Raw genomic sequence first — 23,020 nt, 5'->3', positions numbered from 1 at the left:
AATGGGAGCTATTTTATTTTCACTTTATAAGCAGGAAACTGAAGCTCGGAAAGGTTAAAAGGCTTGCCTGAGTCACACAGGTAGTTCAACCCCAGAGCTTTGCAGCTGCAAGGCCTGCGTCCTAATAACTGCCTAGGCTCACGGTGTCCTGTCCAAGGAGGTCGTCGGGGTGGAGAGAAGGCACAGGGGAGGAAAGCAGCAAGAGTGGCTGCCGCGGGTCCTTAACATCCATTCTTCAATTTGTGACCCTTAAGCCATTAAGTCTGGGCTTGGCTCCCCTTTTGTTTTAGGGGCTAATTTTAAAAAGTGCTCCTTGTCCCTTGGGTGGTTATGGCCATGGGGCTCGCCTGGGCTGCCCTTTTTCCTCTCTGCTTGTTTCCCACGGGCAGGCTGGTGGCACTGGACTGGGCCTGGCTGCCCCAAACAGGGACCTCCTGAATTCTCCAGGCTGGAACAACAGGGGCAGAATCTGGAACATTCTCAACTCTGTCTTTTGGATTTATTAGGAGCTGGGAAAAGCAACTCGGACATCAAAAGTTCCAGGACTAGGCACAACCCAGACTCCATGGCCCCTAGAAGCCCTGGGAGACCTGGACCCCGCAACCCCTCTGGGCTCCTTTCCCCACTGCCACGCAACCCCGTGATCAGACTGCACCGGTCATTCCTTAGTGGGCCCCGACCTCTCCCACTCCGGCCGAGCACACGCTGTTCCCTCTGCCTGGGACACTCACTCCACCCCCATCGTCATCTCTCAGCTAACTCCTCCTCTCTCAGGCCTCGTTCGTGATGTCGCTTCCTCCAGGAAGCCCTCCCTGAAGCTTGCCCCTCCGTGAGTTCCTGCAGCTCGGTGGGTCTGACTACCTACCAGTCCATGAGTCTCACGAGGCAGAGATCAACCCTCCAAAAATGCAGCGCCTGTACCCTGGGGGGCACCAAGAGCAATTTTTAAGAGCAGCTCCTGGATGACTTTTTTTAAAAAAATATGTAGTTAGACGTATTCATTTTAATGTATGTTAGAAATAAGCTAGCATCTCAAATCTTATTTCATTGATAGTGTTTACTTTTAAAACACTGTGAAAGAAATTATAAGTCAAAGGGTAAGCCCATCCTTAGAAATTTTAAGTTAATAACATCATGGGCGATATGCCCATTGTCGCGCAGGTGGCAATTGTCCTTCACCAGCTCCTGTTTTCTCCCAACTGTTAGCATGAACGTGGCACACGTTAGTGAGTGCATGAAGCCAGCAGGGGGCCAGTAGCTGTCACTGCTCCCCTCCCAGCCTGGTCCCCCCCAACCCAGAGGGCTTGGAATGAAAGGCCCAGCATGGGTGGGGTGCTGTTCTGGTTTGCTAATGCTGCCAGGATGCAAAACACCAGAAATGGTCTGGTTTTTATAAAAGGGGGTTTATTTGGGTACACAGTTACAGTCTCAAGGCCATAAAGTGTCCAAGGTAACACATCAGCAATCGGGCACCTTCACTGGAGGATGGCCAATGGCGTCGGAAAAATTCTGTTAGCTGAGAAGGCACGTGGCTGGCGTCTGCTCCAGGGTTCTGGTTTCAAAATGGCTTTCTCCCAGGACGTTCCTCCCTAGGCTTCAGCGACTCAAAAATGTCATTCTCATTTGCTCTTGGGGTGTTTGTCCTCTCTTCTCTTCCCAGGAGGAAAAGACTGCTTTCAAAGGCTGTCTCCAAAATGTGTCTCTCAGGTGCAGCTCCTCTTAGCTCCTGTGCATTCTTCAAAGTGTCCCTCTTGGCTGTAGCAAGCTCGCTCCTTCTATCTGAGCTTATGCAGGGCTTCAGTGAACCAATCAAGGCCCACACTGAATGGGCAGGGCCACACCTCCATGGAAATCATCCAATCAGGGTTATCACCTACAGTTAGGTGGGTCACATCTCCATGGAAACACTCAACAAAGAATTACAATCTAATCAATATCAATATGTCTGCCCACACAAGATTGCATTGAAGAATATGGCTTTTTCTAGGGCACATAATATATATACAGACTGGCACAGGTGCCTTGTCTGAACCTTGCCTTGCAGGTGAAAACACAGAAGCCCAGAGCCAGAGGACTTCCCTGAGGTCACCCAGGCAGTGTTCCTTTCTTTTGGCTGAGTGCACCCCTACTTGCCATACAGAACCTGCTTCCAGGGCAGGACCCCCATCTGCCTGTCTTCCGGGCTCATGCACCTCGGCCAGGGGCTTGGTCTGAAGGCAGCGTCCTAGCAATCCCCTGGCGCCTTGCCCTGGAGACCAATCCTGAGTGAGCACCCACCAGAGGCTTCCGTGGCACACACCTGGGTTCTGGGGCAGCGACTCTCCAAATGGCCAGCCCCGGGGGCTCTGCTGTACCCTGTGCCCTGAGGGAGTTGAGGACAGGACAGGCCCTTTCCTCTGTACCCCACAGACTTCCCATAGGGGTGGGTGGATGGCTGGGCTGAAGTGGCTCCCTCCCATCCCACTGCAACGCCCCTGTCATGGTGGCACAGGACATCCTGGTACCAGATGGCTCTGTCGAGGTTCTGTGCTCCATGAAGTTTGGGCTCCTAGGAGTTTTGACTTGCAGGCCTGCTCCACGGGCTGGGCCTAGGGGCTGGGTTCCTGCACATCCCCAGCACCAGGGCACCGCCAGGAAAGGGCTTTCAGGGAGAGAGGCTGGGTCTATTTCCATTTATTCATATTTGTTCTCTTTGACTTCAGCTAAACGCTCAGCTCCAAGAGCCTCTGCAGAGGTGGGCTGAAGGCCCTGGATCCCTGAGCTCAGACCCTGCGCAGCATCACGGCCCCAGCCAAGGCCAGGGATCCTGCTTGGGGGCAGCTGGGAGAGTGGCCCCCAGGGACGCTTCCCCAGAGTGGCCACCAGAGGGCGCGCCAGGGCCCGCTCGGAGCCGTGCCCCAGAAGCGGTACCCAGAGGGCACCCCTGGTTGGCCCCAAATGCAGGGACTGGGGGTGTCAGGACAGTCCAGGTGATGTATTTCAAGCTTTTTAAATTGAAGTCTTATGGGGGGCTCTGCATTCACTGGGAAGAGTTTGGGGAGGAGGAAAGGGAGCAGGGTAGAGAGAGCGAACGTGTCCACTTGAACACATGTCATCGGCACTGGGCTAGGAGGGAAGCAGCAGGCCCACACGCAGAGAGAACGACATGGCAGTTGGAGACAAGCGGAAGCACGGGGCCCCTTTGCGTGTGCTTGTCAGTGTGTGCCCACTGTCCTTCCTCCGGGTGGAGCAGAGCGGCCAGGGCTGAAGGAGGCCAGGAAATGGTTTACGTCTGAGGATGGGGACCCCCGGACACCCGACTGGAGGGGCTGGTCACTCTAACCATGATCAGCCCCACACCAAGAAGCACAGGTCGCCATGAACACTCGGGCAGCCTGTGGAAGACAGCGTCCCTGACACTAAATGACTCAGGTTTAAAAAGTGAGCATCGTAGGACCTCATTTTAAAAAAGGTATATATATGAATGACAAAATATTGGATACACTATTGTTCCGGTTTGCTAATGCTGCTGGGATGCAAAACACCAGAAATGGATTGGCTTTTATAAAGGGGGTTTATTTGGTTACAAAGTTACAGTCTGAAGGCCATAAAGTGTCCAAGGTAACATATCAGTAATCGGGTACCTTCACTGGAGAAAGGCCATTGGCATCTAGAAAACCTCTGTTAGCTTGGAAGGTATATGGCTGGTGTCTGCTTGCTCCCAGGTTGTGTTTCAAAATGGCATTCTCCAAAGTGTTGCTCTTGGGGTGTTTTGCCCTCTCTTAGCTGCAGCTGCTCTTCAAAGTGTCCCTCTCAGTTGCTCTCAGATCCTTTTGACTGTGAACTCCTTTATACAACTCCAGTGATCCAATTAACACCCACCTTGAATTGGGGGGGCAGGTAACACCTCCATGAAAATTATCCAACCAAATGTTTCACTCACAGTTGATTGAGTCACATCTCCATGGAAATAATCAAAGGAGTCCAACCTAATCAACACTAATACATCTGCCCCTACAAGATTGAATTAAAGAATAGGGCTTTTTCTGGGGGACATAATATATACAAACCAACACAACTATTGATAATGGTTAATTTTGGCTATGAAATTCAAATTATTTTTTTTTTTGCAACTTTTGTTACTCTGAATTTGTGCCTATAAACATGTGTTACATATGTTAAAAGAAAATCCAACAATAACACTTTGCTTTTTTTTGAATGTGAGAGCATGTTCAAGGGCCTCACCAGGTGCTTGGGCTCTGCCCTCAACACTGTGGCCCCTGCAGCAGACAGTCGGGGGCCCCTCTCTGCCTAGTGCAGCACCCAAGGGCCTGGGGAGGGTAACCCTGACCTGGGGCTCTGAATTCCTTTACTTCTTGCCACCCTAATTCTTGTCTCACCTGGTTCCTTCTCTGTGCACAACCCTTCCCCGCCTCCCCACCCCTCTCCACAGAAGCTAGGTGAGAGGTGGGTGACAGTGAAAGGATTTTGACCCCATCCTGACTGAGACAGAAGCTGCAGCTGCTGCTACTTCAACTAAGCCCCCAAACCTGAGGATCAGCTACTGCCCCAGCCAGGTGAGGGTGGGCTGTGAGCTACCGCTAAACTCCTTCTCATTTCACAATCAAATGTACAAACCCAGGGACGTTGCTCTGAACACAGGTATACCCTTGGAGGCAACTTTCTGCTGAGCTCGAACAACCAGAGACAGCTCCTAACACACATGCACACACAGCTGCAACTGAAAGTGAGGACAAAGGCAATTGTGCAGAGACCCCAGGCCCAGGATGCATGCAGAAGCAGACACACACACACACACACACACACACACACACACACACACGGTGCCCATTCATTCACATGCAGAGGCAGGGGCATTTAGGGACTGTACATTTGGTTCAAGAGCCATTTGTTGGGCCCTTTCGAGGGGCCCCGTTTGGCTGTCGGGCTCTGTGGGGAGGTGCAGAGGGGTGACCCGCTTCCAGTACAGGCCACAGTAGCCGACAACTCTGCAAAACAAATCCAGGGGTCAGCAGAGGTAGAATCTTGGGCTCTGAGGACCAAGGAGGGAAGCAAATGCAGACGTGCCTCCATTTATGAAGTGTTCTAGTTTCTAAAGAACAATCACAGGAAGGCAGAGCAGCTCTGCTTCCTGTTTGACTTCATGACTCAGTGGATGCAGGGGGTGAAGGCTCAGCGAGCCCCCGCCGCCCTCAGGAGCTGGGAGCAGCCGGCCCAGGGAGGGGCTCCACCTCCAGAGCCAGCACGGTTCACTGCTCTGTGCCTTGCATGTCTCCTGAGAACGTCCTTTCTTCCGGGAGCCACAGCGGGCAGCTGCTGCACCTGATCCCAGGTTCCCGTTACTCCCGGCGGGAAGGCTGTGAGCTCCAGGGCGTCCTCAGCTAGCCAAGGTTCCTGGCGAGTGTGACTGAGGCCGCACCCCCAGCCAGGGGCTTTGCAGACCAGGTCACTGAGGACGCTGAGAGCTTCCACCCTGGCCGCTGGAGTGACATTGCCTGGCCTTGTCCCCAACTTTTAGGTCATTCTTAGTACCCAGGGAGGGCAGATTAAAAATCATTCATCAACAAAATAAATCATCAGGCATCGCTTTTAATAATGCAAACTACTCCAATTTTTATTTAAACATTTTTGTCAAAACACAAAAAAGCTAGAAATACAGCGCCCAGAATGCCAGAGCTGGGGGGATCTGAGAAACTTCTAGTCCAGTCTTCTCGTCTTAGAGATGAAGCTTGAGGCTGTCTCACTGAAGCCCTTGTTGAGAATCTTCCTGGCTACCCTGGGGGTTACAAGGAAACAGGGAGGGCACCACTTCCTCAGGGCATGGCGGGGCTCTGTGGCTGACCTCTGCGAGGTGCCAACCCTCCAGCAGCCAGCCCGGGGCCCTCAGGAAGCCCAGGGCCTCCTGAAGGAGTTTTCCTTCCCCACGGGTGCACCCTCTGGCACAGCCCCCCAGCCCGCACCGACCTGGAACAGGAAGTGCTCGGAACATTCCCTGAGGTTGCCACGGTGCCCACAACAGGTCACCAAGGAAACCCAAGGCAAGCTCTCCGGCCAAAGCACCTCAGCCGGTAAGGAAAGGGTGAGCCTCAGGTGTCATGAAAGCCTTCAAGGTCCGGGCCCAGAAGGTGAACTCCCCCAGCTCTCCTGTCACCCAGAGACTGTAGAAGCCAAGTGCGAAGACCCCTGCAACAACAGCCCCTCCATCTAGCAAGCTTCACCTGTAAACGTGAGCCCGGCGGATGCTAAGGCTTCAGAGCAGTAAGTCTGGGGGATACTTTGAATCCATTTTAGGGAAAAAGAAGGGCATTTCTGGTAAGGAGGGCTATTTGGACTTGGCTCCATCTAGTCAACCTGGCAGGGCTGGGCTTCAGGGCACTCAGGACTGTCCTAAGGGAAGCAGGTGGGGTCTGGGGGCCAAGGGACCATCACAAGTGGCTCCCACCCACTCAGAGCGACTTGGGAACTGACTCTCAAAGTCCACTAAGGGGCCTATTGCCTGGTGTGATGAAAAAAGAACAGAGATTTCCAGGCCATTGGTATTCTCCTGGATTTCAAGATCAGCTGCAATTGAGTCAAAGGTTGGCTTCTGGGTGTCTGAGCCCACACCCCAGCCTCCTCTCCAGCCAGTGCCCTGCCAAGGTACAGAGAGTGTCCTCTCCTAGTGCGGTTAATTCCCAGTCTACAAGGTCTGCTTGAGAATGTAGCCTTTCTCTCTCTTCTCAGATTGCATTTGGCCATGTTGAGGATTTGGAGGTTTATATGGAAGGGCAGGGGGAAGTTGGAGAAGGGTTTTAAGCTGGAGGGTTGAAAGATTGTTCTGAAAATGGATTGGAGGAACATGTAGTATGAACTGAGGGGTAGGAGAAAACTTCTCATACAAGATGGAAACCCAGTCATAAAAGAAAAATGTATCTATTCCAAATACAAGTTTCTAAATTAGTGGTTATCAAAGGAAAATAGATATAATTGATTTATTTTCCATACCTAATTTACCAGTTTGTATAATAAAGGCAGTCAAAAGACAAATGATATACTGGGGGAAATATTTGCAACACATATGGCAGACAAAAGGGTAGTGTCCCTACTATTCAAAGAGCTCCTGGCACATGCTAAGGAAGTTATAGCAATCCAATGGGAAAATGGGAAAAGTCTATGAGTAGACCATTAGGAAGTATAAAATGCTAATAAATATGTGAAATTCTACTGAGCCTTACCGGCGATCAGAGAAACTCAAAATAACAAGCTGATACCACTTGTCACTCACCAGATGGGCAAAAATAAATAAAATGATAATACTTAGTCTTGAGGATGGCGTGGGGAAAAGCGTTTATAAATTGTTCATGGGAATATGAATTGCTACAATTTTTGGCAAAGTGAATTAGCATTATCTGTTTCAGTTAAAAGTACACTTTTCTGACATAATCCTTTGAAGAATCTGTTTCATAGAAATAAAAGTAGTAACACACAAATATATATACATATACACATATATAGTACAAATATGTATCTGGATAACGGATCCATCTGTGTATAAAAACCTCTGTGTGAGTATGTGTTGATTGCAGCATTGTTCATGGGAGAAAAACATGGGAAACAACCTGAATGGCCATCAATGGGAATATTTTAATAAATATGATGCACCCACAGTATATTTTGCAGCTATTGTTAAACGTTTCTTTACTGTCTGTATGTGGGTTCACTTGATACAAGACCATTGAAAATATAGATTATTAGGCCAATCTCTTCCATAATACTTTGATGAGATCCTTTGGAGAACTTTAAAAATTTAAACTTAACCTCTTTTGTCTTTCAGGTGCTTATCTTCCCCCCTCCCCTGTGTAGTCTCCATCATCATTCATGAAAATGTTGCATCCAGTAAGTAAATCTGTTTCACCAGAAGGCCGGGTAATGGTAAGTGGAAGGAGAACTTGGCTACAGTTGTATTGCCAAGTTTCCATGGGGGATTGGTTCTACATCACTGAGAACCACAAGTTTTCTTGCTGCCACTTCCGGGGAACGTTCCTCCAGGAAGCGCTGTCCAGAAAACAGCAAGCCGTCCCACTGTCTGAACTGTCCATTGTTCATGTCCAACGTAGAGCATGGCTACCTCTAGACTCAGATTCCACAAACAGTTGTCAATCACCCACCATATTCTAGGCACTATACTAAGAACATTCCCCAAATTCTATTTTATTTTATCCTCTTTAGACTCCTGAAGCAAGGCAGGACCTTCATCACCACCATTATCACCATCACCATTTTCTTCTTCATTATTGTTGTCATCATTCCCTTTTACATAGGAAGAAAAAGAAGCTCAAAAGGTTAGATGACTTGCCCAAGATCACACAACTAGTGGGTGGCAACAGCAAGATTTGAACTCAGAGCTTCTACCCAGGGCCCGTGGTCTCCCCACCATTCTCCTGGCACCTGGTTCAGCTTAGGGTCAATTGCATCCAGACATTTAGTTCCCTCATGGTGCTCCATTCCCTTGCTAGGTTTCCTTGAGCCCCCAAGTCCAAGGTTTACATCCATGCTGGGTGTTCTGCTCCCTCAAAGAAATTGCTGAAGCCCTGCAGCCTCAAGAAAATTTCAAAGTACAAGTCCTCACCTAAGATCTCCTCAGTTTATCATTCTCTCAGTCATAAATTAGGATGAGTATTTAAAGAACAGTTTCTGGAAGCATAATCCTATCCCTGCTTGTGGATTCTTCAGATCTACCTTCACAGGCACCATCTTTCCCCCTGATTTTTTTTGCCTCTGACACTTACTGGGCTAGACCCTAAATTCTAAATTTCCAATTACTTTGTAGCTTGAAATCCTCCGTCTCCTGAACACAGTACATTTGACTTGAAAGGATGCCACATGAGAAATATTGGCCATATTTGAAAACAACCAGCATTTAAAATTTGTCTATTTTCTTTCTGCTGTACAAGTTGGAAAATCTGACTTCTGTATGAAGTTAAAAGAATTTCTTTCTTTGTTTACCGAGCAGCAGAAAGCCCGGCTGGAGCGCCAGGTGGTTGGCTCGACCAACCGGTGGCGTTTCCCCAGAAAGCCTTTCTCCGGAGACCTCCTGGGACTTTCCCAGATGTGCAAGGCTTTGAGCATAGACTTTGAAGAATTTCTGAAGAACCCAGACAGGTAGGAAGGATCAATGGCCCCACAGGTGTTTGGGCAGGTCCAATGGTTAGGCTACTGACTGGGTAGAGAGTCTGCTGAAGACACGTGTGCAAGGAAAGCTCCCTCTGGGACCATCCCTTACAGATGGACAGTGTCAACAGTGACCGCTTCCTCTGAGAACGTTTGTTGGTTGCTGTAAAAGTATAGTAAGAGACTGATATTTTTTTCTAGATTTTTCTTTGCATTGGGAACTTAAGGCCCTACCAGGATTATGTTATAAGTTTATTGTCCAGGGACCATTTGATTTGTTGGCTCAGGGTTGGGATGCCTCCCACGAATGCCCATCCACGCACTCAATAGACTTCCCATTTGTGAGAAGCCAGACCCTCCCTCCACCCCATGATACCCCAGGCAGCAAACTAGGGTATCATGTCTCTATGTACTGGGTTCCTCTTGCCCCTCCTGGAACACAGAGCTGGACCCTACTGCAGAAGGAACATTTCATTTCCGTGGTTCTCTGTACCTGGCTTGCTGCCTTATGCAATGGACCCGAGACTGGGCTGGACCCCTGGGGCCACGTCAGTGCTGCTTGGTTGATGTTTGCCGAGCAAGTAACCAGCTCTTCACTCCCTAACTGCAGTACCCTCCCTCCCCCACCCCAATGATGTTAATACACATATCTGAATGAATCAAAAGCCATTTGGATTTGTTGTCTAAATTATCCAGTGATCCCATCCTGGGAAAATTTCATTGTTGGCATCGATGGCCTTAAGCAAACTGGAATTCATTTTTATGGATTTTGTTGTTTTTGTTGTTGGAGTCCAGAAGAAATCTTAGAGGTTTGCCAAAGTTGTGGTATTCCAAAGTGCCAGGGCAGGCTGGGGAACCAGGAGCTGCAGCTGGGCCTCGGCATATGGTCAAACTGGTCCAGAAGCATGATCAAGGTGGGCTGGGTAGCAGGAGCTTAGATCCCCAAGAGTTAGTTTGCAGAATCACTGAGTTAAGCTGGGGACGGCATCCTGGGTGGCAGGGTACAAAATCCTAAGGACAAGGACAGTCACTGTTAGGCATCAGGACTATTAAGAGCTGTCCATCAAGCAAGGCTGGAAGCCCTACTTCTCCGTTTACTAGCTCTGTGACCTTAAGGCAAGTGGCTTCGCCTTACTAAGGCTAAATAAGCCTCAGTTTCGTCATCTATGAAATGATAATAGTAGCACCTCCCTTGAAGATTAAATCAGACATTATATTGAAAATGCTTGGCACTGTTTCTGGCAAATAGCAGATGCTAAATAAATGGAGCAATCATCTTTGTAGCAGCAGGTTTAGTCATTGATCCTGGTGATTTCACTGTTGGGGACCTGCATTCTGCCAATCCACAACCCCGTCTTTCAATTGGCCTCTTTGCACCTTAGCCCCAACATGACTGACGGAGGGGGCTGGTCTGCTCAGCATTTTCTAGGGGAAAGCTCTTCAGATCTTCCTGTCTCCTTTGTGATGCTGGGAAACCGTGGGTCCTGAAGCAGACTGAGGCAGGGGGCTGCTCTGGGCAGGCTGACCAGTCATGAATCTGGGGTCAGCTCATCCAGGACTGGCTCGGCTGGGGCAGTGCGGCTCTGCTTCACGAGCCTTTCTCCCTCCTCCTGGGACGTGGGCCACCCTGGACATGATCTTCTCATGGGGACGGCAGAGGCAAACAGACACAAGCCCAGTTGCACATGTGCTTTCCAAACCACCGGCCACATCATGTCCTCTAACATCCCATTAGCCAAAGCAAGTCACACAGCCAAACTCAAAGTCAAGGGGCAGGAAATACACTCCATCTCTTGGTTGAGAGAAACTTTGTGGTCCTCAGGCAAAACGGTGGATGCAGGGAGGGGTGACAAATTAGGGCCATTGAGACATCCACCGCTGCGTGAGAGAGGCTGACTTTCCTTAGTTAGCACAAAATCACCTTTTTAGTTTATATTTTTACAAATATTCCACTTTCTCCCTTCCCTGACCCCGCCCCATAAATTCTCTCTGCTTTCTATTGCTGCAAATTTGCTGTTTCTAATAATCTCTTATAAGTGATATCATACAATATTCATGCTTATGTGCCTTGCTTATGTCACTAACATATTGTTTTCAAGGTTTTTCCATGTTGCAACATGTCAAAATTGTATCTTCTTTATCTTCATAGTAAGGGATTTATTTCATGTGATTTTGAGAAACAAACTTCTTGGAAAAGATACAAGTTTTGTTTAATTTGGGTAACAAAATAAAGGACTTATTCCTGGTAACTCTTCTACAATTTCCGATATCAGGAAACTGCCAGATGACAGGCTCCAGTGTTGTGAGAGGTCTGGAATTGTACCTTGAAACATGCTTATGTCGCCCCCAAACTTTGCGCAGCCTTCTGTGTGGGTTCCAGCCGGCAAGAGGAGTTATTAGGGTTGATGCTGTAATTGCTGCTTCTCCCACTGGGGGGCGCTGTGGACTTGGACAGGAGCTGAGCCAGTTTATAGTCTACCAGCTGTGTGAACTAAACCAGAGAAACGCGCAGTAGAAACCCGAGTTAACTGGCTCCCAGTTTCCAATTTACTCCAGGGACATAATTGAGCCTTTTTTTTTTTCCTTTTGGCTTTTTTATTTTGAAATACTTTCAAATTTACAGGAAAGTTACAAAAGTAATACAAAAACCCATACAGAGAACTGCAACATACCTTCCACCAGATACCTAGATCTACCAACTTTCAACATTTTGCCACATTTGCCCGCTTGCTTTCCCTCCCCTCCCCTCCCCCTCCCCCTTCCCCTCTCCCTCCCCCTTCCCTTCCCTTCCCTTCCCTTCCCTTCCCTTCCCTTCCCTTCCCTTCCCTTCCCTTCCCTTCCCTTCCCTTCCCTTCCCTTCCCTCTGTCTTTCTGTCTCTCTCTCTGTCTATCCGGTTGTCCATTGTCATCTCTTCAGTCTATTTATCTGTCTCTTTTACAAACATTTGCGAGTAGATTGTACACATCATGCTCCTTGAACATTTAATACTTCCATGTACATTCTCTGAGAGCAAGGATGGGATGTGACTGTGCCTCTTACAGGCTGAAGCCCTGCGCTGCCCAGGAGTCACCGCCTGTTTGTATCTGTCTGAGGGTGGTCGTGACCCAGGAGCTCCTGGCTCAGTAACTCAGAGATGCTGGGCAGGTCTCTTCAGGTTGTCAGTCCTCCTTGTCGTGCTCATTTTCACAGGGACCGTGGTGCAGTGAGCAGGGAGAAAGGGAGGGTGAGAGACAAAAAAGTGCTAATTTCCTTTCAAACAGCTTAGTCTTTTATCCCTCAGTTTACTCACCTGTAATTGGGGGTGCTGCCTTCTGGGGTTGCCATGAGAATTATATGACCCTTCACGTAAAGAGCTGAGCACAGTGTCTGGCACGTACTCGGTCAACACTCATCAAGCAGTGTGGCTCGGGTTCTCTTGCGGGTGTGGCTGCACACTGTCACCCTCTAAACACAAAGATCCAGGGTGCAGAAAGTATGGCTCAAGCAGGGCATGGGGGAAGGAACCCTTAGAGGGTTGAGTGCTGGGAAAAGAAGTGACCCATGCCCTCCCTGCTCCCTGGCTGGAGACCCTGACTGATTTTTCTCCATTCTGCCTGCAATGGCCAAGTTTACTCTGAGGATGGAAGAAGGTCATGCTAAGAGGCTGGAGTGTAAAGAAGAGACCTCTAGATCTTTAGAGGGCTAAAAAGTCTAGAGGGCGGCTCCATGAGAGCTGGGAGTAGAGCCCAGTGGTGCACAGTGTCCACAGCCAACAAAAGAGAGAGCATGCTTCAGACAGAGCTCCTTCTGGTGTAAAGGTCAAAAAACCCAAGCCAAGCTAGCTCATGCCTAAAAAAAGGAATTTATTGGCTCTCATAATTGGAAAGGTTAGTGGGGAGATTTGCTTCAGGTTCAGCTGGATTCAGGGATGAAACAATGCCGTGGAGATTCAGTTTCTCACCATCTCGTGGCTCAGTCTTCGCTGTGTCACCCCTGTTCTCTGGCTCTGGATAGGGTGCGATGGCTGACGCAGCCCCAGTTCCACTCAGGTCTAACTTCAGGGGGAGGAATCCCTGCCTGTCACCTCGCATTCCCAGCAAAATGTTACTGCTTCTCGTTGGCCCATTTCTGTCACATGCCCGTCCCTAAACCGGGAAGCGGACTAAGCCTGAGCCGTGTGCCCTGTCTTAGAACCCAGGGTGGGGCTGTACCTGAACTGACGATCTGAGAGTGCAGGGAGGGGAGGGGGTCTCCCAATGAAATTGGGGCTCTGACTAGGAGAAGGGAGAACAGATGCTGGCAAGGCCAAATAAAAGTCTACAACAGTTCTTACCTGTTCAAATACAGCATCTAAAAACTGAGTCCTGTGGCAGATACTTGTGTTTCCCTGCCCTCATCTCCTCAACCCAGCCTTAGCTCTGCCTGATGGTGTTCTCCAGCTGCGGGCAGGTGTTGAGCCTGAGCATGGGGCTGGCCTGGGGAGTGCCAGGGAGTTAACCACTCCCCACCAATCTCCTGCATTGAGAAGCAGGCTTGGTGGGAAACTGCCCCACTGTCTCGCCTCATCACTGGGACGCTTCTGAGTTGTGATTCCCACCACCTCTCAGAGGCCCCAGCTGCCCTCGGCAGGAACCTTCCCACGAGAGCATCGTCAGAGATCATCCTCCTTGCCCCAACTCACTCCCTCATTACCCTCCCTGCCTTTCTGGGATCACCTCCCAAATAACCTACTTGCTCCCAAATCCTTGTCTCGGGGTCGGCTTGTGGGGGAACCAGCTAAGCCCAGCTCCTTGAGGACTGTTATCTAAAAATGAAAGAAAATGTCAACCAGGAAAGGCAAGAAATGAACAAAGGTTAATTGAGTGTGTACTAAGTGCCAGGCATTTTACGAGCGTTAGCTCTTTTGCTCTGCCCAACAACTGCAAGAGAGGGCATCAGTGTCTTCGTCTACAGAGGAGAGCAGAGGCCGAGAAGCTGGTCCAGGCTTACGTGACCAGTGAACCAAAGGCCTGGGACCCAGGCCCAGGTCTCCATGACTCTTCCCAGGAAATCAGACTGGAGTTTGGCATATTCAAAGTATCAAAACAAACATCCTTTAGATGGTTTGCTGCAGGAAGCCCACGCATCCATTAGAAACTTAGAGAATTTTCCCTTTCCCCTCATCTTTTCTCCATCAAAGGCCAGTTAGTCCCATCCAGTGAAGAGGTCAACCCCCAGATGCCATTTATCCCATTAGCTTTCCCAGTGATCCTGAAGTGACCCCCAGCCCTTGAGATCTGCAGAGCCCTGTGATAAATGATATATCCTGACAAGCAGCCGTCACACCCAGGAGTAGCCAGTGCTTTTACTTCTGTAGTCTGGCATCCTGGTTCAGCTAATGACCATGATGTTTGTTGAGCTCATTGGCATGGCCCCGTATTTTCCAAGTCCTTTGCTCCATTTTGAGATCACAGTCTGGGCTCCTGACCCTGGCCAGCTGCTACCAGACGTGTGCCCCAAGCCACCAGGGGGATTGATGGAGGGAGTGAGGGTGACTTGGGTCAGCTCCACGGCTCTTGTTGGATAAACAACTCAAGCGCCTACCTCCTTCCTGAGGCTGAGTCACTCATAGCTGCTCTCTCCCCTTGGAAAGGGCAGCAAGTAGTCAATATTATTCTAGACCCAGGCCTGCACCCAAACCTTCCTCTTTGCACCCTGACCCATGAGGGCTTCCGGGATCATTGGAAAACAGACTGACAAAGTTTACACTGCATGACACAGACCTTTGATGGTCAAGTGTTCCTTGGCTGGTTGGCCTTCTGGGGCTGACCATCCTTGAGCTGTGAATATGTGACTCAAACACTGTTTTACTTCCCTGCTCAGCATGCTGGATACAGAATGTTTATGGAAAAGCATCTTATCTATGTCATCATTCATTTATTCAACAGACATTTAGGGAGCACCTGCACGATGACTTGTTCTAGGGTTACAGCCGTGAATAAACACTGCATCCATCTTTCTGGAACACAGAGCCGAGTGCCAGTAAACAGACAACCACAAGACACTACGAGAAGAGTCATAATGGGGGTCATCCCAGGAACGGGGAAGCCTAGCTTCCCGGAGAAAGGAGTAATTAGGCTCATCCTGAAGGCTGCGTAGGAGCTCATCAGGTGGAAAGGAGAGGAGGAGAGCATTCTGGGTGATGGAGGAATGAAGAGTGGCAGCAAGGGACAGCAGGGGTTCAGGCTGTGGGGCAGGGCCGGAGGGGGGTGTGAGGAGAGACAAGGACGCAGGGATAAGCAGGACAGAGGCCTTGTGAGTCAAGAGGGGGTTCTGTCCCCTGGGAGCGCTGAGAAATGCTGAAGGATTTTCAACAGGAGAGAGGCATGGCCAGATATGTTTTTTAGATGATCCCTCCATCGAGGGGGTTGTAGCAATAAGGTGAAGAGAGCCAGATGAATTCAAATGATATTTAAGACATCCACACAATGGAATATTAGTCAGCGGTAAAAAGAAATGAGCTACCAGGTCATGAAAAGACATGGTGGAGCCTTAGATGCATACTGCTGAGTGAGCGAAGGCAGGCTGGAAAGGCTGTACTCTGCATGGTTCCCACCACATGGCATCCTGCACCAGGCACAACTGTGAGACAGGAAAGAGAGCACTGGTTTCCAGGGCTTCAGGGGCAAGGGGAGGAAGGATGGGCAGGTGGAGCCCAGGACATTTTTTAGGGCAGTGAAAGGATTTTGTTTGATACTGTCATGCTGTGTGCATCACATTATGGGTCCAAACCCATAGAACTGTACAACACAATGAACCCTAATGTAAACTAGGGACCTTAATAATTAATTAGTTAACCAATTTGTAATTGGTTCATCAGTTGTAACAAATGTACCACATGAATGCAAGATGTCAATATAGGGGAAACTGGGGTGGGGTGGAAGGGAAGAAGGGGTACCAGGAGTGGGGTGCTTTTGCTGCTGAGTTTGCAAATACCAAACATGTTGGAATGTCTGTTTAAATGGATAAGGGGAAGATTCTGGAAGAATTGTAAGGAGCTTGATAGAAAAGGCCTAAACTGCTTTGAAGAGACTGTTTGTGGAAATATGGACTCTAAAGATACTTCTGACGAGGGCTTGAACAGAAATGATGAATGTGTTGCTGTGAACTGGAAGAAAGGCAATCCTTATTTTAAAGTGGCAGAGAATTTGGTAAAATTGAGTCCTGGTGTCAGATGGAAGGAAGAATTTGAAAGCAACAACATGGAATACTTAGCTGAGGAGATCTCCAAACTACGTGTGGAGGATGTACCCTGGCTTATCCTTGCAGCTTATAGTAAAATGTGACAGGACAGAGATAAACTTAGAACTGAACTCTTGGATTCAAAGCAACCAAAAACTGATGGTTTGTAAAATTCCAGGCTTCCAGGGGGTGGAGCCCCGGAAGCTACAGCCCAACATGAGGATGTAACCAAACATGGAACCCAGCTACCATTTCAGTACAAGCCAAGATTGGAGGAGGAGTTAAGCAGAAAGGATTTGTGGAAAGTCCTATTGTTTGAGGGCTTTGACTCCTGTGTGCTTCACGCGAAGCCAACAGAATTTTTGTAAGATCTTCATAGATGGGAGCCATTGCCAGTTAAGACTGGAGGAGACAGACAAGGAACAAATTGAAGGAAAAATTTCTTCAAAGACAGAGCCATGGAGGTTGAGGTCTGGAGTCAGGAGGTCTCGGGCTGGGAGAGTGGAGCAGCCCACACGCATGGAAAGGGTGAGTTTGCCCTGGAGGTCGAGGGCGGGCCTTCCGCCTCCATGCTCAGGAAATGTTCTGCCACCCCAAGCCCCAAAGAGGGTGGAGCACATTCCCAGGGAATTGGAGAGCCTGGCTGCCACCACACTGTTCTGAAGGGGTTGAGCATGTGCCCCGGAGATGGAAGGGAATCCGGGTGCTGCCCCAATGTTTGAGGAGAGTGGGGCCGAGAAGGTGGTCTCCCCAGTGTGTGGATATGTTGGAGAACTCATGCCAGCATTTGGAGAGGAAAGGGCTGCTGCAAAGGCCCTTACGAAGGGTTAGACTCCCGCTCTCTCAAGCCCCAAGGATGCAACATTGTTCTATAAATGACTCTCAGACTTTGAAATCTAATGGAGTTTGTCCTGCAGGTTTTAGGAACTGTTTTGGTCCTGTTAACCCTGTTTTACTTACTGTTTCTCCTAATGGCAATGGGAGAATGTTTATCCTATGGATGTCCCTCCTTTGTATATTGGAAGCACATAACTTGTTCTAAGTTCACAGATCCACAGCTAAAGGAGAATTATGCCTTAGGACCGACCACGCTTATAATTGATTTTGATGGACTCTTGTACTTAACTATTGTTATTGAAATGATTTAAGTTTTTGTTATATTGTGATGGGATGAATGTATTTTGTATTTGGAAAGAGTATGCTTTTCTGGCGTCCAGGGGGTGGAATGTGCTGGTTTGAGTGTATTATGTTCCCCAGAAAAAGCCATATTCTTTGATGCAATCTTGTGGGGCAGAAATATTAGTGGGGATTAAGTTGGAACGTTTGGCTTAGGTTGTTTGCATGGAAATGTGCCCCAACCAACTGTAGGTGACAACTCTGATGAGATAATTTCCATCGGGGTGTGGCCCCACCCATTCAGGGTGGGCCTTGATCAGTGGAGCCATATAAATGAGCTGACGGGCAGAGGGAACTCAGTGCAGCTGAGAGTGACATTTTGAAGAGCAACTGAGAGTGACATTTTGGAGAGAAACTGAAGCCTAGAGAGGAATGTCCTGGGAGAAAGCCATTTTGAAACCGGAACTTGGAGCAGACGCCAGCCACGTGCCTTCCCAGCTAACAGAGGTTTTCCGGACACCATTGGCCATCCTCCAGTGAAGGTACCCTATTGCTGATGTGTTACCTTGGACACTTTATGGCCTTAAGTCTGTAACTGTGTAACCAAATAAACCCCTTTTTATAAAAGCCAATCCATCTCTGGTGTTTTGCATTCTGGCAGCATTAGCAAACTAGAACAAGGGGTATATGGGAATCCCCTACTTTCTGCTCAATTTTCCTGTAAACCTAAAGCTGCTCTAAAAATAAACTTGATTAATTTAAAAAAATTTTAGTCAGCTCTAGGTGAGTGATCAGACTTGACAACACTCAGAGATACTGGCTTGGGCGACTGGGAGCTGGTGGTACATTTTCCTGAGACAGAGAACCCAGTTGGAAGAGTTGCATTGGGTTATGGGGTAGATTCCAAGTTTACTTTTTGGACAAGTTTATGTCTCAGAAATTAGCAGAACCTTCTATTCCTTTCTCCAGCAGGAATTTATTATGCACCTACTATACACCAGATATTGTTTTCAACTAGGCAGCCAGGGTGGAGCCTCAAATAACTCCTCAGTAAGACCTACCCATAAACTAAAAACAGGAATAAATATTTTGAGCCAGCCATCAGGCAAAGCTTACGTTTATAAAATCAGGCCAAGGGTGACCTGTGTAAACTCTTCCAAAGGGCAAGATACAATAAGATTGATTAATGGGGTGCTTGGGGAAGGCTACACTGGAATAATACATGCTGCATTTGGAGAAAAATGTCAATATTAACTCCTGGGTTTTTTTTGTTTGTGTTTATCCTTAAGGTTATGCATTTCACAGATATCGAAAATTTTCTCTGAGAATGTCACGAACAAGGGTATCCAAAGCAGGGAGGCAGGTGAGTTCTTGTCATCAGTGGATTAAATCAGAATGTTGCAGATCTCAGGGGAATCTCCTGGTCTCCGTGGAAAGAAACTAGACCGTAGGTCTGGTCACCAGTCTGTAAATTGCCATTCTTGTCCCCTAATGCAATAGGTGCCCTGTAAATATTTGTCAGATGCATGATGAATGAAACCTACCTTGGCAAACACATTTTTGCATGCTAACGGCCATGAGAAAGATCAGTGCGCACGTGTGAATAAATAGCCTTTGGATGGGGAGGCTGAGCAGAAGCACCATCAAGCACGGGGCCACTTGTAATGCAGACATGCACATCTGCACTTGTCCAAGAGGACTTTTCCAAGGTAGGAATGAGAATCAGAATAGGTCCAGCTAGGGAAAGGTTCATGGAGCCTCCCAAGGACCCTGGGCAGGTGAACTGCTTTAAGGAGCATTTCTTGGCTAAGCCTGAGATCAGAGCCAGCCTCCTTTCCCAGGGGAGGCTGGTAGACGTCTTCCCACCTGATGACTCGGATGGGCCGGAAGCCTGAGAAGTATTCCAAGACAATTTCCCAGCTCTGGAGAAAGAGCGCTGGGATCTGTCACTGATGTCTGCCACACGTTCGCCTTCCTGAAAGTGGAACTCAACTTCCAGAGGGAACGTGATGTATCCATAGTTTGTCTCCAGCCCATAATCACCCGCGTGGGGTGAGATTCTCGTTAAGCCAGCACAGCCAGGCCACCTGAACCCCAGCACCAAACAGTATCCTAAGTTTGGTGACTGACAATAACAGGGAGAGGAAGCAGGAGTCCAGGATCACACAGTCAAATAATGGTGAAGCTGAGAAATAAGTAGACGAGGCTTGCAGCCCTTTAGATCCTGTTTGGCACAGAGATTTATGGTTTCGGGGGGGCTCTCCCCTTGCACTGCCTCCTCTCCCAGCCCTATACTAACATGGGGTGGACCCAGGCAGGGCTCTTGGTGCCTGCCTGGCCTGGCACCCTTGGGTCCCCTGCCCATCCTCCTATCAAAGCCTCTTCCTTTTTTAATCATTGGGCCAGCCTCAGCTTAGACTCCCTTTTGGAAAGCCGTTCACAATTTGCCAAGAGCCTTCTTTAGACTGTAATCTCATTTCATACCTACGGAGTGGGCTTTCTGATGACCCCCCGAGAACCCTGCTCCCTCGTGGTGGCACAGAGCCCTTTTCTGAGTTGCACTTTGCTGTTGCCTTTGGGTGGGTGATAACTAGTACTAACAGCCTGGTGGTTCTCCTTGGAGGAGAGGGGCGGTTTTGTTCCATGGGGACATCTGGCAATGTCTGGAGACATTTTTGGTTGTCACGTTGGGTGTGGGCTGTTACTGTCCTCTAGCGGATATAGACTGAGGATACTGCTAAGCATCCCAAATGCATAAAATAACAAATAATTGTGCAACCCAAAATGTCATATGTTTGGTGTTAAGAAACCCTTTAATAGAGGAAGGCAAGACAAGCATCCCCAGTGAGGGTCCCAGCCAGCATCCCTGCTACGTGAAACCTTTCCCAACTTCCCAAATTACAGGGGAGCTCGCGTGCCTCTGAAATCCAATAGCTGTAACTCAGCAGCTCCCTTGGATGTTTGTCACCTTCTCTGTTACCTTAACTTATCCCCATAGTCAGTAAGCTCCTTGAGGGCAGGTGCTGTCTTACCATTTTGTTCCAGAAAGATCTAGCAAAGCCTTATGCCCACTATGGCTGCCTAATGATAATGACCAAGTGAAGGAGGATGTGGGAGAAGTTAATTCATTGTTGGGTAGGGAGAACATGGAACTGTTTGCTCAGCATCTGTTTCTCTCTCCAGATGTGATTCTCGAGTGCCTGGGCTTCAAGTGGGAGCTCCACCAGCCCCAGCTCTTTCAGTCCGAGACCTTGACCAGGCTGTACCTGGCAGCCCTGGTGCGGGACACCAGCCACGCCCCACGGGAACTGGAGAAGCTTCTGAGAGGTATCGCTGCCCGGCACCCACTCTGCAGCCCCAGTGCCCTCTAGCTTGTGAGACCTCAGCTTGGCTATCTGTTTGTAACTATGGTCACTTTGGCAGTTCAGAGCTCATTTCCACATCATGCTCTGTGGATTGTGGCTGTGTGCCCTCTTTACGTGATTTAACCCCAGTTTTCTCACCTCTAAAAATGGGAATCATGGCTCTTACTGAGTCATGATGAAGATTAGAGGAGGTAAAACGTGAAAATTCTAGAACAATGTCTGGCTCATGGTGAGCACTCAGTAAATGTCAATTGTTATTCTCACAACAAACAAGTCTTGTCCACCCAGCTAAGATGTAGAGATGCCACCTATTTCTTTGCAAAAGGGAAAATGGGCTGCGTTGGCTCTTCTGAAGGGCTTCCTGGAAGGCATAGTTGTGACATCTGTGGCTTGTTTGGTGCAAGTGATGCCGTTTAGGGGTTCACACACAGCTTCTGTTTGTTGTCTTTTCTTTTTAACTCCACTTTATTCCAAAAAGCATTTAAGTCACTTCTTTCTTTTTCTTCCTTGCTCAAACCCAACTATCCCCAGCCCCCCTTATCTGTCCTATCCACCCTCCGGGACGCACAGCCAACTTCTTTGGGCAGCAGCAGGCAGACTGCAAGGCAGGTGCCGGTGGGCCGGTCGGGGTGGGGTGGCATTTCCAGGACATGGCGGCAAAGCCCTGTTATTCCGGGGTCAGATGGGCTGCCAAGTCCCCAGGCGCTGTCCCTCCCTGGGCCTGGGGAGAGAAGCCCACCGTCTGCAGGGGTCTGCCTGCCCAGGAAGCCCCTGCCTCGGTCCCTTCCCAGCTGAGCCGAGAGCTGGAGCCAGCTGCAGATTCCCTCAGAAACGTAATGACCTCAGGCTTGCCCCTGTGCCTTGCTATTCCTAAGGATTTGGCCCGGTGTCTCCAAGAGCTGGACTGGCCTCTCGTTGCCTTTGCAGAGGAGGGTTCTCACTAGTGATCGATGGTTGCTATGGTGACGAGACAGGGAGTGCCCTGAAAAGGAAGAGACTTCGGAAGGAAAAGCAGTTATTATCAGTTTTACAGCCTTTGGGTCTAGAATGTTTCTGCTGAAAAGAAAAGATCTGGTCCCGGTTAATTCAGTCCCTCGGACCCCAGGCTCCCTTCTAGACAGAAGTCAGAGCGAGGGTGGAGATGAAACCCCAGCATCCTGGGCTGTCACCCCTCCCCAGGGTCTCCCCCGAGCCCCACAAATGGGACTGGGCTCTGGGACGTGGTGTCACCAAGATTTTCAACCGTCACCATCGCGGTCCTTCATGTACCTATATATAGAAGCAGAATATGTCTCACGACTAAAAGGCAAGGTCATTACAATTATTATTGTTGGCTTGCTCTTGAAAATGTCTTCATTGCTGCCCTGAGGTCACCCGTGGGCGCCCTGTGGGGCTAGACGAGGCCCCCCCCAGCGGCTCGGTTCCCTTCCATGAGCAGCTGAGGAGCAGCTGTACTTGAGCAGGACGTGTTTATTCTCCAGGATGCAATCCAAGAAGGAAAAGGCACTTTTTTACTAAAACAAACTAACCACCTTGGTTTCAGAGAACTTTGCAGGCACGTGTTCAAATTATTTTCCTTTCCAAATTTTGAGGTTTTATTTAAAATGGAGGGAATGTTGAACTTCTGTCTTCCACTTACTCTGCCGTAGTAGATAACATTCATTCCATCCTTCGACAAATGTCAGTTGAGTCCTTAGTTTATGCCAGGCATTGTGCTAGGAATGCACCGTCCAGGGAGCAAACCACAGATGGGAAAGTACAATAAATAGCATGAGAGATAATAATACAGGCTTCCACCTCCTGTGGTCCTACTGTGTGCCAGGCACATGTTTGCACACACTCATTTACTCTCCTGGTAGGAGTGACGATAGACTGAAGTGTGCAGCCGGGGGCCGTGCAGAATAGGCGCTTAGTGGGTGCTCAAGAAATATTGGCCGAATGAGAGCCAGGTGCCAACGGGATGGTAAAGGCAAGATCGATGGCCTCACTTGCATGTGGAAAATGGACCGTCATTCTTTCTGTTTCTGCAGTCTTTGTAGTTGCAAAGTGCAACCTCCTTTTTGGCTTCTGACTCGACTCGTGTCATTTTTCATTTGCAAGAACCTTAAGCTCATGAGGTTGAGATTCTGGTGAGGAAATCCCTTCATTCCATTAGTCAAGCCTATATTTCCTGAGCCCCAATATGTGA

At 48.9% G+C, this 23,020-nt stretch overlaps 1 protein-coding gene across 1 annotated transcript in view; it reads left to right on the top strand.

Annotated features, from left to right (window-relative positions):
* The first annotated feature begins 7,857 nt into the window (after positions 1-7,857).
* The window catches only part of BTBD16 (BTB domain containing 16), a 60,983-nt gene continuing 45,820 nt past the window's right edge, over positions 7,858-23,020 (top strand). Inside the window, exons 1-4 of the mRNA XM_037804974.1 lie at positions 7,858-7,875; positions 8,993-9,141; positions 18,757-18,830; positions 20,651-20,794. Coding sequence (XP_037660902.1) covers positions 7,858-7,875; positions 8,993-9,141; positions 18,757-18,830; positions 20,651-20,794 — 385 coding nt within the window. The remainder of the gene's footprint in view (positions 7,876-8,992; positions 9,142-18,756; positions 18,831-20,650; positions 20,795-23,020) is intronic.

This window comes from Choloepus didactylus, chromosome 15, assembly GCF_015220235.1.
Source record: "Choloepus didactylus isolate mChoDid1 chromosome 15, mChoDid1.pri, whole genome shotgun sequence".
Classification (NCBI taxonomy): Eukaryota; Metazoa; Chordata; class Mammalia; order Pilosa; family Megalonychidae; genus Choloepus; species Choloepus didactylus.
This window is presented reverse-complemented; position numbering and strand designations above follow the sequence as displayed.